This window comes from Callorhinus ursinus, unplaced genomic scaffold (genome assembly GCF_003265705.2).
Source record: "Callorhinus ursinus isolate GAN/ISIS: 27379988/994484 unplaced genomic scaffold, GSC_fseal_2.0 scaffold46, whole genome shotgun sequence".
Classification (NCBI taxonomy): domain Eukaryota; kingdom Metazoa; phylum Chordata; class Mammalia; order Carnivora; family Otariidae; genus Callorhinus; species Callorhinus ursinus.
Window position 1 is genome coordinate 11,219,789 of NW_027397108.1, and position 15,329 is coordinate 11,235,117.

At 55.2% G+C, this 15,329-nt stretch overlaps 1 protein-coding gene across 5 annotated transcripts in view; it reads left to right on the forward strand.

The window, feature by feature from the left end:
* The window catches only part of ACSF3 (acyl-CoA synthetase family member 3), a 57,875-nt gene that overhangs the window by 22,200 nt on the left and 20,346 nt on the right, over positions 1-15,329 (forward strand). For all 5 annotated transcript variants that reach the window (XM_073882409.1, XM_073882410.1, XM_073882408.1 and 2 more), the window contains exon 6: positions 5,056-5,168. In XM_073882409.1, coding sequence (XP_073738510.1) covers positions 5,056-5,168 — 113 coding nt within the window. The remainder of the gene's footprint in view (positions 1-5,055; positions 5,169-15,329) is intronic.

Consider the following 15,329-nt stretch of genomic DNA (forward strand, 5'->3'; position numbering starts at 1 on the left):
AGAAGTAATAGCGAAACAACTCTGGCTCTATGATCATATCCCTGCATCCGTTTATCTTGCACATACGGTAGAGTTCACCCTTCCCACGTTCAGTTCTGTGAGGTTTTGAAAACACACGTAGCCGACTACACGCTTGAGACACGGCAGGGTCTGACAGCTCAGACCGGCCCCTTCTGTGCGCTCAGCACCTCCTCCCCCCAGGCCAGGCAAGCACGCACCTGTTTTCCCTTCTTGTACTTGTGCTTTTTCTGGAATGTCGTACAATGAATCCTACAGGACGTGGCCCTTTGGGTCCTTTAGCGGGATGTGTCCGAGACTCATCCATGTGGGCATAGGTTCCTTTCCCTTGCTGAGTAGAATTCCCCGGTGTGGACAGGCCACTGTTTCTTAGCCTGCTCCCCCACCGAAGGACACTGGGTTGTGTCTCGTTTGGGACAGTTATGGCTGTTGTACATATTCGTGTGCAGCTTCTCTGCGAACGTGTGCCTTTATTTCTCATGGGTCATACCCAGAGTGGGGTTGGTGGTCAGAAGGTAGGTGAGTACCTGACTTCCCCAGAAGTGGCCAGACTCTGTCCAGAGCAGCCCCTGATGCAGGGGTGACAGAGGCTTTAGGCAACCACACAAGCTGTCGGGGGCCACATGGCTGGTGTGTGACGGAGTGGATGTTCATACTGTGGCACCGGGACACCCGCTTTGCCATGAGCACAGCAGCGTGACCCAGTTTGGGGGAAGAGAGAGGGGCACAGAGATGCATGGGGAACCTTCTGGTTCATTAGAAGAGCAAACACAAGACCAGGAGCCAGGGTAGGATGGAGGGCACAAGGGAGGCCCAGCTGGGGGCTCACCCAGGTGGTGGGGGGAGAACCCCCAGGTGAGCGGAGAAAGCAGAGGTCAGGTGACGGTCCCCAACTGACCTGGCCTTTCCCAGCCCCCATGAGGAAGGTAGAACGTGAAGGCTCTGAACCCCAAGGACACTTTGAGGAACAGGAGGGTGTGGGTGTAGTCGCTCTTCCTACCGTGGGGGTCAGATACCCGTGACCTTGTCTGTAAGGCAGGCCTCCAGCAGTCGAGACCAATGCTGGTTCTTTGGTTTGGAAAAAGGCAAAGTGGCATTGTTTCTGGAGAAACTGGTAGAGGGCTTTCCTTGGCACCTTCAGTCCCATCTGTGCGCCTTGACGCCTGGGCTGGGCTCACAGTGCACTTGGGACGCGGCCAACCACCCCGGGCCCCACGCCTGCTTCCAGCTCAGGGTCGCTTCAGGCCGGCCCCTCCCTTCTGGCTGCCTGCACGGCCTCTGAGCGTTGCTCTCACGGTCACTGCAGTGACCGCCAGGATCCATTTTTGAAAGTCCTCCAAAGCTGACAGGGCACACAGGGCAAGGCCAACCTTGAAAGAGGGACCTGCTGCATGAACAGGGTGGTGTGTCAGGCCCTGGGTCGGATCTTCTGACTGTTCCATCTCTGCGTCCCTGGCGGTTACCATGAAGGGGGATGAATAATTCATGTCCTGGCGCTGCTGGGCCTAATCACACTCTAATTGGAGGTGGAGATCAGAGGCACTGATGGCTCCTGCAGGGGGCTCCGTGGAGCGCTGACAGGAGCTCCAGGACCTTATCAGCCTGTTCCCGTTCTCCTGGGGCCAGCTGCAGAGCTGCCTCCCTCCCTGGATGCTGGACAGAGCCACAGGCCAACTACAGTTATCTGGGAAGAGCCGACAACGGTCTCAAAGAGATGCAGAAGAAGGACATGCACTTTTGACTGTGGCCGGCACTGCCGCCCAGGGGGACACTGGCAGGGGGCGCCGTCCCTGCGGGTGCAGGAGGGGACTGCTGCTAGTGGACCCTGCTCTGTCTGGCCAGCTCGGGCGGGGTGGCTGTGGTTTGGGGCCACAGCTGCCCCATGCAGACTGCAGCGTCTTCTCTGGGTAGACCTCACCCCACAGTACCTCCAGCCTGTGAAGCTGGAGTTGTTGTCGGTGCCTGGAGATTTTAGTCATGTTGTTGTGTTTGACGCTGTAATTAAGCACGATTCTGCCAGCACTTCCACGAGATCGTAATGGCTGGCAGCAGTCACTGTTGAGATGGAGAACAGGCCAGAGAGGAGCAGGAGGAAGCTGGGAAGAGGGTTTCTTGCTTTTTAAAGAATATTCGAAGGAGAAAGTGGTGGATCGAAAGGAGGGGAGGGCGATGGGGGCCGGGGAGGCTGGTGTTTTCGTCGAGGCGGACGGTTATGGGACCCTCTTCTGGTGGGAAGTACGCACTGGGTTCCTGCCCCCATACCTGGCACAGAGCTCCTGGAACCCTCGGGATTTCCTAGATGATCGGCGCCACCACGGGGTCTTAGCTGTTCACAGAAGCCCCTTCCCGAACACCTGAGTCTGTGCTCATGAGAGGAGCTTGGGAAAGCCCCTGAGGGTGGGGCTGGGACCAGCCTGCGATTGGAGGGTTGGAAGCTTTGGGGAGGGGAGAGGGGCTGTGGGCTGAGTCAGTAGCCGGTGGCTTCATCAGTCATGGGACCTCCATAAAAACCATAAAAACCCTATGGACGCTGGTGCACAGAGGAGGTGCTGGGGGTGGTGCCTTGGGGGCCGGGAGCTCGGGGACCCCCCCTTCCTGGGCATCTCTTCCATCTGCTGTTCGAGTCATGACCTTCATAAGAAGGTGGTGGTAGGAAACAGTGCTTTGCTGGGTTCTGTGAGCCGCTCCAGCAGATCATTGAGCCCAACGAGGGGGTCATGGGAAGCTCCAATCTGTAGCCGAGCCAGACAGTTGTGAGTCATCTGGGGACACACCACTGTGACAGGCTCGGAAGCCGGCGATGTCGGGTGGAGCCCTTGACCTTCTCCAGCAGCCACTGCAGGCGGCTGCAGGCGGCTGGAGGCAGCCCGGGCCACACACCTGCCCTGTGGCCCCAGGGCCTGGAGGGAGCCTCTGCTTGCTTCCCTCCGGGGATGGGAGCATGAGAGCAGGGTTCATCCTTCAGGAGGCAGCACTGGGAGGGCTCGGGGCCAAGCAAGGGTCACACTGCTGCAGAGCTCAGCAGGAAAGGGGAGGAAGAGCCAGCTTTTATTTCTGAGTGAGGCCAGGGGTCCTGCTGAAGGTTCTGTATTGAAGTTGATGAGCAATTGTTCTTCCCGAATCCTTGCCAAGTACTCGTGGGGCTCCTTGCCTCTGGCAGGCACCTGACCAGCCTCAGGAGGTAGTCAGCCGATGACAGTATTTGGTGTTTTCTCTGTGTCGAGGCTCCTCACCCTGGGGCAGCAGCAAGAAAGCATTGTCTTGTCAGGGCCAGCGGCAGCACCGTGCAGCTGGTGGGGCTGGTGGGGTCCGCACGGCCCGTCTGAGCATCCTCCTGGCTGGCCTCTCCGTCTGCTGCACTCCATCTGCCTTCTCCCTTGAACCTGTTCTGTGGCTTTAACACGTTTTCGTCATGAATCACGACCACATACTGTAGTCACTGAGGACTAATACCGAGGGCAGCCTGCTGAGGTCCGGCCATAACGCACCAGCAGGTGGGAGTAGTGTGAGGACCTCGGACCCTGGCCCGCCACCGAGCCGTGTGTCTGTCAGCCCTTCTGCACAGGCCCAAGGCCTGGGGAGAGCAGCGTACACAAGGGAGGAGTTAAGCTTGTTGCTGAAAAGAATCCACAAGGAAAGGGACCATTCATTTAATCTAGAAAAGGAAAGGAGCTCGAGGTCACCTGGAAAGCGTGTCTAGACCGTGTGTGGAGTGGCATCTGGTCTTCACTGGCCTGTGCTGAGCCAGGCCAGAAGCAGGGCTCGAGGGGCCGGGCTCACAGGCCAGTTCTCGCATCTGGTCCCCGTGTCTCATTTGCACACCGGAGATGAAACTCCCTGGCTTCCCGGCTGGCATCTCGAGTGTCCTGGTGCCTGTGTGGCCACAGGCTGTGAGCAGATGCACCGCCAGAGGACTGGGGAGGGCCCACGTCCCAGACTCCATGGGAAAAGTCTGGAGCAGGTAGATCCACACAGATCCATGCAGGCAAGGGTCGGGGCGTCGGGGGTAGAGGAGCTGCTGATGGCTCAGGTTTCCTTCCGGGTGATGGAAAGTTCTGGAACTGGATGGCAGTGATGGTTGCCCAGCATTGTGAATGTGCAGAATGTACTTTGTGATGACTCATTGTATCTCATATAGATTTAACTTGGATACTTAAAATCTTTGGAAGCAAAACAAGAAGACAGGGGGATGGGAGGGAGCTGATCGGTGTGTTTCCCACCAGGCAGGGACACGGGCTCCTGACCAGAGTGGAGGCACGAGGCCACCAGGGTGTGGGACAGCTGAGAGCCCTCTGGTTACAGCCCTGACCTCCCCGCCCCCCAGGACCTCAGATGCAGAAGACAGGTTATAAGGACAGTGCGGTGCCATTCTGGCAACACGAGGCCTGTGTAACTGACCTTCCCAGGAGTTTGGATCCCAGAATCCTGAGCTGATGTTGAGCTGTACAGTCAGCCTTCCAGGCATTTGTCCCACGTCAGATCCTCACTGATTCCAGTGGTTAAAATAAAGGGCCTGAAGCCTTGATGTGAGTCCTCACAGATGCTGGGCATTTGGTGTCAGGACCTCTGCCCACGTTGGTCCTTTGTTAGAGTGGCCGTGGGGACTCGGTGTGTAGCAGGCCACTCCACCGGGTACTCCGGGTGGGATAAACACACTGAGCATACCGTGGGTGCCTAATAAATGAACCAGAATGCTGGTGGCATTCTCCACCTGCCAGCTCCATCCCTCTTGGGCCTTCGTGTGCACAGGTGCTCTTCATGCCCCCCAGGGACAGTCCACTGTCACCCGCGCCCTTACTGCACAGCCATCTGCTAGCGGGGACGTGGCAGCGACCCCAGCCTCCAGCCCGGGTGCCGAGAGCCTCCCCAAGGTGATGGAGCTCTGGAGCATTCGGAGCCGGTCCTCACAGGCCATGGGCGGCTGAGTGCTGGCTGCTGCAGAGCCGGGCGGCCACCCGCATGCACCACGCGGAGCCCTGTCCCCGTGGCTCCGGGGTCTTCTGCTTTCTCTGCAGCCCTCTCCTCCCTCTTCTGCAGGTTCTGTGGGGACCCCGCTGCCAGGCGTCGAGGTACGCATTGTCTCAGAAAATCCGAAGAAGGAGGGCTGCCCCTATGTGCTCCACGCGGAAGGAAACGAAAAGGAGACGCAGGTGGGCCACTCTCTGAGCTCAGCGGGTAGTACGCAGGCATCACATGGCTGCCCAGCAGGCCAGCCACAGAGGGTGAGGGTCTCTGCTTTGGGGCTAGAGCCCCCACCACACAGGGACGGCCCCTCCTGGACAGCAAAGGTGCTGGCTGGTGGTGTTTCTGGGCACCATGGCCATGTGGACAGTGCTGGGCCCGACCTCCAGGGCTCTGCCCTGCTGCCCCCCAGGCTCCATCCATCAGGGATGCTGCGAGGCAGGTTGTGACAGCCTCAGGACAGCCCTTGTTAAAACAGGTTGTTGTAGGCGCCATCTGGTTAAAACTTGTGCAGGCGGGGCCCTGTCCCCACTCAGTGAACGCAGGGCAGGTGTGGCCAGCTCCAGGAGCCTCGCGAGGCCAGTGTGGGCGACTCACAGAGCCCCAAACATGAAGGTTGCCCCCGGCCGCTGGATTGAGTGGTGGCTCTCACCGTTACTCTGAGTCAACAAGGGTGAAGCAGGGGGAGAAGGGGAGATTATTGTCTTACTTCAGTGAAGATTCTAATAGTTACAATCTGCTAGTCGTAAGCAAATGGTAATCAGAAGACATTGGGGTTGGCGGGAGCTGGAATTTGGGTTTAAAAAGAGATTACTTTGTCTAAGCCGATGTGCAGGCTGGACGCCCACGTAAGGGATCTCTGTTACGAGGAGTGACCAGCTTCTCTCTCCCTGCAGCCCCCCCACTCTCCCGTTCAGCACCAGCCTCGCCTGTGGCCTCGGTGTCCGTGTCTCAAGTGGGGGGTCGAGGAGACTGCCAAGCACATGGGTGGAACGGGGTGGTCTTCAGTGTAATCCTACCGTAACATTCACAGTGACGTCAAGAAGGAGGTGTTCCATCTGCCCAAGACCCCTCACCTGGGCCGCGGGTGGAGGGCCAGCCCGTGGCACCTCGCCGGGCTCCCGAGGCCTTTGCTGCCCGGTTGTGACAGGCCTCCAGGCCCACCCTCGCTCCCTCCACGGTGTGCGGGCAGGCTCCTGGCTGCCCTCGGGCAGACGCCCGCCTCTCTCCAGGATAGCCTGGAGGCCCTGAACCGTAGCTGTTGCTTCCTGACCACCCTCTGCCGGGGCTTCTGCGGCTGGTCCGGGCCCTCAGCCTCAGCCGCTCCTCAAAGTCCTCTTCTGGCTCACGGCCTGCGCCCTCGGTCCTCCGCCTCCTCGTGGAGGTGCTCGCACCCAGGTCACCTGCGCTAGCATCCGGTGGTCCTGCCGTCCGTGCGGTGATGGGCTGCCTCCCCGTCTGGACACCCAGCCTGTTTGCTGGGTCGGGGATGGCCGGGGGGAGTTCGAGGGCCCCTGGTCCGTCACGGCGTGTGCGTCAGTCCCCAGCCAGCAGCACGGACAGCCTCCCCTGCCACTGCGTCCCCCGGGTGCCGTTCCCCTGACAATCTGGCCTCCAGGCGCACACGGGGCGCATCTCCCCCTGCAATTACAACGAAATCTACCTGCTTCGCAGCTGGGGTGCAGCCCACCCGCCTGACTGCTTCTCGTCCATCTTTACTGCCGTGGTCTGAAGAGCACTCAGCGCTGGAATGCACTTAAATAGGAACACCTGCAACCCCGGCCCTTGACAGACAGAAGGAAGTGTGTGCTTCCCCGGGTGGCCCTGCGGGTCGTGGGGACGGGAGGGATTGAGGGAGCCAGAGTCCCCCCCCCACAGGGCACGCCATGGGCACACCTCTGTCTAAACGTGAAGACGGGGGATTCAGTGCTCCTGCTGCATGTTCTAGAACATTCCCAGCTTGCTCAAGGAGTTGGTACAGAGCTGCCTCGATGACCACATGCAGGCCTCAGGGTCCCCGTGTGCAGCCTGTGACCGGGGAGGCTGCCCTCTCTCCCTTGGTCCTGCTGGCAGGAGCCGCCAGCCATGGCCTGAGTTACTGACCCCTCATCCGGACCATGGGACTCGGGCCTCCTGCATGCTACCCGCGAGGGCCGTGCTCACCTCGCATCTGCCTCCCTCTGTCCTTTCAGAGTGGGGACTCAGAGACACTTGTCACTGTCGCCCCTGGGACCTTGTGGAGGGAGAGTGGCCCATGGGCAGCTTCTGTCTGGCTCCCCGCCCCCCTCCACGAGAGCTGCTCACGACCATGTCTCTCCCGGGAGCCCATCGACACCGTGGCGTGTGCATGAACCCGGGCAGGCTCAGGCCATCCTGAAGGAAGCACGTTTGTGTTGTTTTCGTGACGTGTCACAGTGGAAATGAGCTAACCTGTTGTCTCGTTGGGGACCTCGGTCATTAATGAGGGGGAGGAGCCACGTGTGGTGAGGTGTAGAGGGACAACGTCTCCAAAGCCAGGGTCTACTCTGTTTACAGGACACGTTGCTTCAAGTGTGGACGTCCTCTTTGGAAACGGCCCTGCAAACCTCAGTCCTCTTGTGACACGTAAATTCTCAGGACAGCCCAGGCTGCTGAGGACTGACGGGCTTAACAGTCACAAGTCAGGATGGCTGAAGACGGTCTCTCAGTTTTTTTCAAGTTTTAGTTGGAAATAATTTCAAACTTCCAGAAAAATTGGAAAACTAAGAGTACGAGGAACAGCTGGCCGTCCACGTGCCCTGCCCCCACCCCTCCAAGTGCCAGTGGGTGTCCCTCACGCGGCCGGGGTGCGGGACGGCCTGTGTCACATCCCGGGGATCTCTCACCCACCACTGTGCGCGCCTCCTGTCTGTTGACCAAGCGACATCAGGTGTGCGGCCTTCACTCAGGTTCTGTCTGGGCTCAGGTGGCGCCTTTGCTCTTCACGGTGAGGGGACCCAGAGCTTGGCAGGACCACCTTAGGCCTTAGTGACAGGTGTGACGTCCACACTTCTCAGAGAGGGACAGGGACGCCTGAGCAGGAGCGTGCCGGGCGCTGATGGCGAGTGGGGAGCACAGAGGTGCCCAGGAAACCTTCCCTGAGAACCTCCCCTGGGCCAACTTGCCATGGGCACCTCGGCCTCGGGTTCTCCCATGCCTGCCTTCTTTCATCCAGCCTCACTCTGGGCCGGACACAGTGTCCGCTGGAGCCACCAAGGTCCAGAGACGGGTGTTGGCAGTGATGGTGCCCAGAGATGGTGCAGGGCAAGCTGTCCCCCAGGCCTGTGCAGCCTGGGAGCCCTTGGTGCTTCTCTGGCCAGAACCCAGCACCAGCAATCAGGAGTGAGTGGCTGGGGGGGCTCTGGGGGCTCTGCCCTGCAGAGGGGTGTCCCTGGGGAAGACAGGAGTGGACGGAGGGCTGGGCCCAGCGCTGCTTCCCAGATAGCGGGGAGAGCCCGCGTTTGCTCTCACAGGCCCAGAGCAGGAGGGGAGAGGAGCACAGACCTGTGTCTGCCAGCGATCATGGCGGCGGGGCAATGCCTGAGTCCATTAAAGGCCATGACAGCCCAGGAGGGTGGCTCATTTGTGCCAGGCTCTCATCACATCTGGCCGGGCACATGTGTGCACCCTGTAGGGCACAGTCTGGGATCCCACTGTTGGTCCTTGTGTGGGGAAACCGTCATGTCTCATCCATGTCCCCATCATGGGGTTGCCCTGGCTGTGGCTGGTTGGTGACGTGGCCAGCAGCCCGGGGGCACCCAACTGTCCCTGCCATGCACAGCTCTGCGCTCTGTCCGGCAGGACTCAGGGCGCTGGAAGCGCGGGCTCCCCTCTCTGCTACCTGGACAAGCCCCCCGCTCCACCTTCGCGGGTTCCTCTGGCTTCTGTCTCATCTCCCTGCTGGGCCACAGTGAATGCCACGTCTGCCTGCAGGACCCAGTGGCTTTGTTTGCCGTGGTGCATCTTGCATGTGCTGTGGCCGCCCACTGGCTTCGCCTTTAAACTCCATGAGCACCTCACACACTGTCCGTATCTGTTTATCTATTTTCCAAGTGTTCACTTTCCAGAGAGCCAGGCCCTCGCCAGCAGCACCGGGGTCCATCCGTAGACAAATGGCTTCACAGCTGAATGTAACCCGCTGGCCTTCACGTAGAAACATCTCTGGCTGAGGACGCAGAGATACCGCGTGTGCTATTTGGGCTGGAGCAGGGCAGCAGCAGCGAGCTCTGCTTCCCTTTATTTCCCCTTAAAAATTAATTATCTTGTGTTTATCCATATGCAAGCTGTCACTCTGGACAACAGCCTGCTGGCTTGCCTCTCCTCCCGATGGCCACCAGCATCTCCTGGGCTCCTCCCTGCATCTTCTCCCGTCCCTGCCTATCAGTGCCATCTGTCGCGGCTGTGTGCCACCAGCTGCTGCATGTGACCCGCGGCAGGGCGAGGACTGGAGGCGAGGACCATAGGGCCTGGACGTGCGCTGGTCCTGCCATGGGTGGGGAGCCCAACTGCCCCACGAAGGCACTCACCTCAGACAAACAGCCAACCGTCATCAGCCACGTGTCCCTTGTGTCTTGGGATGCAGCAGGTTACCCCCTCCCTAGCAAGGACCAGGCCCGAACGGGGAACCTTCACAAGGAAGAAGAAGGCCAGGGGCCCTGATGTGCCCCATGAACGTCTGCAAGCTCTTAGCTGCCCTGTGCCTCCCTGTTCCCGACAACCAGAGCCTGCTTCCAGATACCCTTGAAAGCATGCTCCTTCCTGCCATGGCCTCGTCCCTGTGTGAATGTCCAGATCCTTCTAGTCCAACCCATGTACTGAGGCCTGAGCAGTGGGCAGCCAGGAGGAGGCAGCCATTCATCAGAACACAGTGGGAGCCCACAGCCGAGGAGGGACCCAGGGGCCTTCAGGCTCAAGAGCTCTGCTATGGGTCCTGCCCCTCCACACCGGCCCCCTTGGCCCATAGCCCACCTGCCTGCCTTCCTGCACCCCCTTCCCCGACGCCTTCCTCCACGGAAGGTTGGAGCAGACCCCTTATCATGAACTTGGGCAGGTGTCGGGGGCTTTCCAGCAACACCTGCTGCTGATAAAGAAGACATTCAGGCTCCTTCCCATGAGGAAGCCTTCATTCTAGTGCTGGAGGTTCTCTAGCATGGCCTCTGGTTGGAGTAAAATGGGGCGGGGGGCCTCGTGCAGGGGTGCACATGCCCAAAGACAGGAGTCCCCTGTGAAAACAGCCCAGGCTTTCTTGAACTTGTGATAGGTGCTACGTATTTCAGCAGGGTCTATACCTAGGTTATATGTTCTCCATTGGTCTGTGCATCTTTTTCTCTGCCAACACCAGTCCTAACTCCTGTGGTTTTACGGTAAGTCTCAGAACGATGGCACCATGCCACCAATTTTATTCTTCTTGTTCACAGTTCTAGCTATTCTAGTTATTTTATCTGCCATACCAATTTTTTTAAAAGACTATTTATTTATTTATTTTATTTGAGAGAGAACAAGCATGAGCAGGGGGAGGGGCAGAGGGAGAAGCAGACTGTCCGCTGAGCAAGGAGCCCGACATGGGGCTCAATCCCGGGACCCCAGGACCATGACCTGAGCCACCAGGCACCTGGCCTGCCATACCAATTTTATAAATAGTTTGTCTATATCTATAAAAGCCCTCTGGGGATCTTGATCAAAATTGCATTAAATCTGGGGCGCCTGGGTGGCTCAGTCAGTTAAGCATCCGACTCTTGGTTTCGGCTCAGGTCGTGATCTCGGGGTCGTGTGATCAAGCCCCGCATCGGGGTCTGTGCTCAGCAGTTTGCTTCAGATTCTTTCTCTCCCTCTTCCTCTGCCCCTCCCCTTGTTCACATTCTCGTTCTCTCTCTCTCTCTCTCTCTCTCTCATATTTTTTTAAATTGTATTAAAGGGGCACCTGGGTGGCTCAGTCCGTTAAGCATCTGCCATTGGCTGATTCTCCTTCTCCCTCTGTGTGCGTGCTCTCTTTTTCTCAAATAAATCTTTAAAAAAATATAAATAAATTTAAAAAAAATAAAATTGCATTAAATCTGTAAATCAGTTTAGGGAGAATTAACATCTTCGCTCTGCCGCGTCTTTCTGATCCATGAACATGGTATGCCTCCACACACACTTAGGTCTGCTTTGGTGTGTGTTTCATGTCCCGCTGGACTTAGAACCAGGTATACTTCTTCTCCTCTCTCCTCCTTCCCGCCACCCTCCTCCTTTCCTTCTTTTTCAGTTATTGTAGGTGTGGCATTTTCTGTTTGTTTTTGAACTGTTCATTGCTGGCATATAGAAATACAATCAGTTTTAGTGTATTGGTTTCATATCCTTTAGTAGTCTTGTTGAATTCCCTTTGTAGTTTTAGAAGGTATTTTGGTAGCTTTTCTAGGACTTTTTATATCAACAATCATGTTTTCTCCAAGTAGGAGCAGTTTTCCTTCCGTCTTTTCAATCTGTATGTTTTCATTTCTTTTTCTTACCTTAATTGCCCTGATGAGGATTTCCAGTGTGATGTTGAATGGGAAAATATTAAATATGACATTAGCTGCAGGCTTTTTGCAGATTCCATTCTACATATGATATGCAGAGCTCTTATCGTGAACAGATGAAATATTTTTTTTTTTTAGAGGAGGGAGAGGGGTAGAGGGAGAGGGAGAGAGAATCTCAAGCAGACTCTGTGCTGACCACAGAGCCCAACACGGGGCTCAGTCTCACAACCCTGAGATCACACCCTGAGCCAAAATCAAGACTCAGATGCTTCCCCAGCTGAGCTACCCAGGTGCTCCTGGATGAAATATTTGCAAATGCTTTTTTTACATCAACTGATTTTTCCTCGTTAGGCTGCTGATATAGTAGATCACGTTGGTTGATTGAATCAGTATTGAATCAGCCTCGCATTCCTGGGACAAACCCCACTTGCTTGTGGTACATCATTTATTTTATATGTGCTGGATTGGGTCTGCTAGCATTTTGCTGAGGATGTTTGCATCTGAGGTTTCCTTTTGTTGTGCTTTTTTGTCTTGTTTGGGTATCAGGGTAATGCTAGCATCATAAAATAGGTTGGGAATTATTCCCTCTTCTGCTTTTTGGAGGAGACTGCATGTAATTGGTATTATATACTTATTAAAATGTTGAATAGAATTTACCAGTGAAACCATCTGGGCCTAGAGGCTTCCTTTTTGGAAGATTTTAACTATTAATTCATTTTCTGTAATGGTTGTAGGACTATTCAGATCATCTAATGCATCTTGGGTGAATTTTGGTAGAGTGTGGTTTTTGAGGAAAAATTTTACTCCATCTAAGTTGTTGAATTTACACACATAGCGTTTCTCACAGTGTCCCCTTATTAATCTTTTCGTGCCTCTGTGATCCCCAGTAGTGCCTCTTCCCATTTCTCTCATGGACAGTTTGTGTCTTCCTTTCTTTGTTATTCTTCCTACAAGTTTATCTGTTTATTGAGCCTTCTTCAAAGAACTTGTGTTTGGATTCCTTGAGTTTTCTCTATTACTTTTCCCTTTCCCAGTTCACGCATTTACTGGTGCAGATCTCCCTGCAGCACCGTTGGGACTTGCCCCCCGCCCCACCCCGCCAATTTTGATGTGTTTTCATTTTCATTCAGTTCAAAATATTTTCTGATTTTCTTATTTCCCCTAAGACTTCTTCTTTGACTCATGGATTATTTAGAAGAGTGTTGTTTATTTTCCAAGTGTCTGGAGATTGATATCTTCCTGTTACTCATTTTTCATTTAATTCTGTTACAGTCAGAAAGCATACTGGATAGGATTCCAGTTCTTTTAAATTTGTGAAGGCGTGTGTGTGTGTCCCAAAGCATGGCCTTCTCGGTGAATGCACATGCTGCTGGTTCAGGTTGCAACACAGATGTCAGTCTCGTGCACGTGGTTGGAGGTGGTCGGCGGTGCCCGGCCCCGCTCGTCCCCGAACATCTGACCATTTCTAAGCGTGGGGTGGGGGGTGACTCTCCCACCGTAATTGTCTGTTTCTGCTTTTGGATTTTTGCTGGTGTATTCTGAAAGTCTCTTACTTGGTGAATGCGCATCTCTAGTTGTTATGTCTTCTTGGTGAACTGACCGTTCTGTTGTCAGGTGACCCTGCTTGTTCTTTGTTCCTACATTGACTTTGTCTGCTGTTGATAAAGCTGTAGTCAGTATAGTTTGTTTTGATTGGTGTTCTGTGGTCTGTATGGTCCCATACCCTTGCTTCTCACCTGCCTGGGTAACTGTCCTGGAAGTGAGTTTCTTATAGACGGTATAGGGTTGATCATGTATGGTTTTTCAGTCCAGTCTGGCAATCTCTTAATTGGTGTGTTTAGAGCTGTATGTACATTTAACATGATTACTGAGATGCTTGAACCTCACCTGCTGCCATTTGTTACCTCCTCATGGTTTGTCTGCTCGGTTCCTCGTTGCTCAGCTTCCCTTTCACTGCCTCTTTGGACTCATTCTTTTGTGTTACATTTTCATTTACCTGTTGAGTTTTTGACCATTTGCTCTTATACAGTTTTTTAGTAGTTCTAGGGACTACAATATACATACTTCACTTTTTGAGACCTACTTAGACTCAGCACTTAACACTCCCCAAAGAAGTAGAATTCCTACAGTCAGAGAGAAAACATTCAGTGACCCTTATTGAAGGTGGCGAGGCAGACTCTATTAAGGACTATTGGGGTAGTTGTAGGGCCCCTGCAGTGAGGTTTCACAACTGTGAATGCAGCGGGCCCAGTGGACATTCACTCCCAAGCAACAGGTGGGATCAGGGGGTGGACACTTGCTGAGGGGACACATCAGGGCCGAGTGGGGAGTCTGGCTAAACCGATCGGACAGGATCTCTGCTGAGTGCAGGCTGGGGTGATCAGATGTCACCTGGAGGTGATAGCAGATTTGAGGGTGACCAGGTATCAGGGTGGGGGACTCTTGCTAAACTGATGTAGCAAGGTTCTTGCTAGAACTGGATTTTACAGGAGGGGCTCAGATGGCCTAGGAGAAGGTTCGGGAGCCTGACTACAGGCTGGTCAGGCAAAGAATCTTTGTTGCCCCCGTATGGGGTCATTTTGCCTTCTCCCTGTGCCACCTAGTTGTCGTGTGGAATATCTACATGTGGTATAAACACCATTAGATGGGGTTATAGCGTTTGCTTTCTGCCTTCCAAATTATTTGAAAGAACTCATGAGGAACAGGATGGTCAGTTTTATTCACCCAGGTATTTACTGATTCTGTTGGTTTTATTTCCTTTTTTTTTTTTAAAGATTTTATTTATTTATTGGACAGAGAGAGACAGCGAGAGCAGGAACACAAGCAGGGCGAGCGGGAGAGGGAGAAGCAGGCTTCCCGCTGAGCAGGGAGCCCGATGTGGGGCTCGATCCCAGGACCCCGGGACCATGACCTGAGCTGAAGGCAGACGCTTAATGACTGAGCCACCCAGGTGTCCCCTGAACATTACTTTCACTGGATCTGGGACTCAGGGCCAATGCTTGGAAGTGGGTCCCCCATCTCTGGTGAGAACAGTCTGACCTTGGCAGTGGATCAGATAAAGGGCAGCAGTGGGAAAATGAGTGAAGTTCAAATAAAGTATCATTTGGTTGGAAAACAAACAGACCTCCTCCACACAGGCTGGATGGCGGGCGCCGGGCTGGGCCCTGAAGTGGGAAGTGAGCCGAGAGCTGCTGGTGCGGGACAGGCTCTGGTCGCCCGCCCACTGCGTCGGCCTGAGAAGTGTGGGCTGTGCCCAGGCCTCAGGCAGATGAGTCTGACAGTTTGACAGCCTTTGTCGAAGGGTCTCTGGTTTGTTTTTTTTTTTAAGTGGGGGATGGTTCTTCCCCAGAATAAGTTCATTCCAGGTGGGAGCTGATGAGTCAGAACAGAGTGTCCCTGGCCTCCATTCAGTCACCTTTGCTCTGTGTGACGATGGCTTCCCGCAGGCCCTCCTGACGTGCACCGTGCTCTGTGCCTCCTTTTTCTGGCTTCACTGAAGTCCCACGCAGTTTCTTGTAAGACCCAGCCTCCTCCTGGCCTGCGCTGTGGTCACAGCAGAGAAGCAAACCTCTGCTTCCCAGGACCACGTGATCTGGGTGCCACTCTGTTCCAGGCACCTGGGGCCGGCCCACAGAGCCATCCCCTCTTGCTTGGCTGCGTGCTCAGACTCCTTCTCACCAAGCAAAGTGACTGACTTCAGAAGGCCCCACGGGAGCCACTGAAGCCGTGTATGTGGTGTGGTGGCTGCCCACGCCTCCCCGAGCCTCCCGTGTGCCGTGTTTGCACAGGAAACACCCTGAGATGGGGATTCATCAATGCCAGGAGCACAGCTTT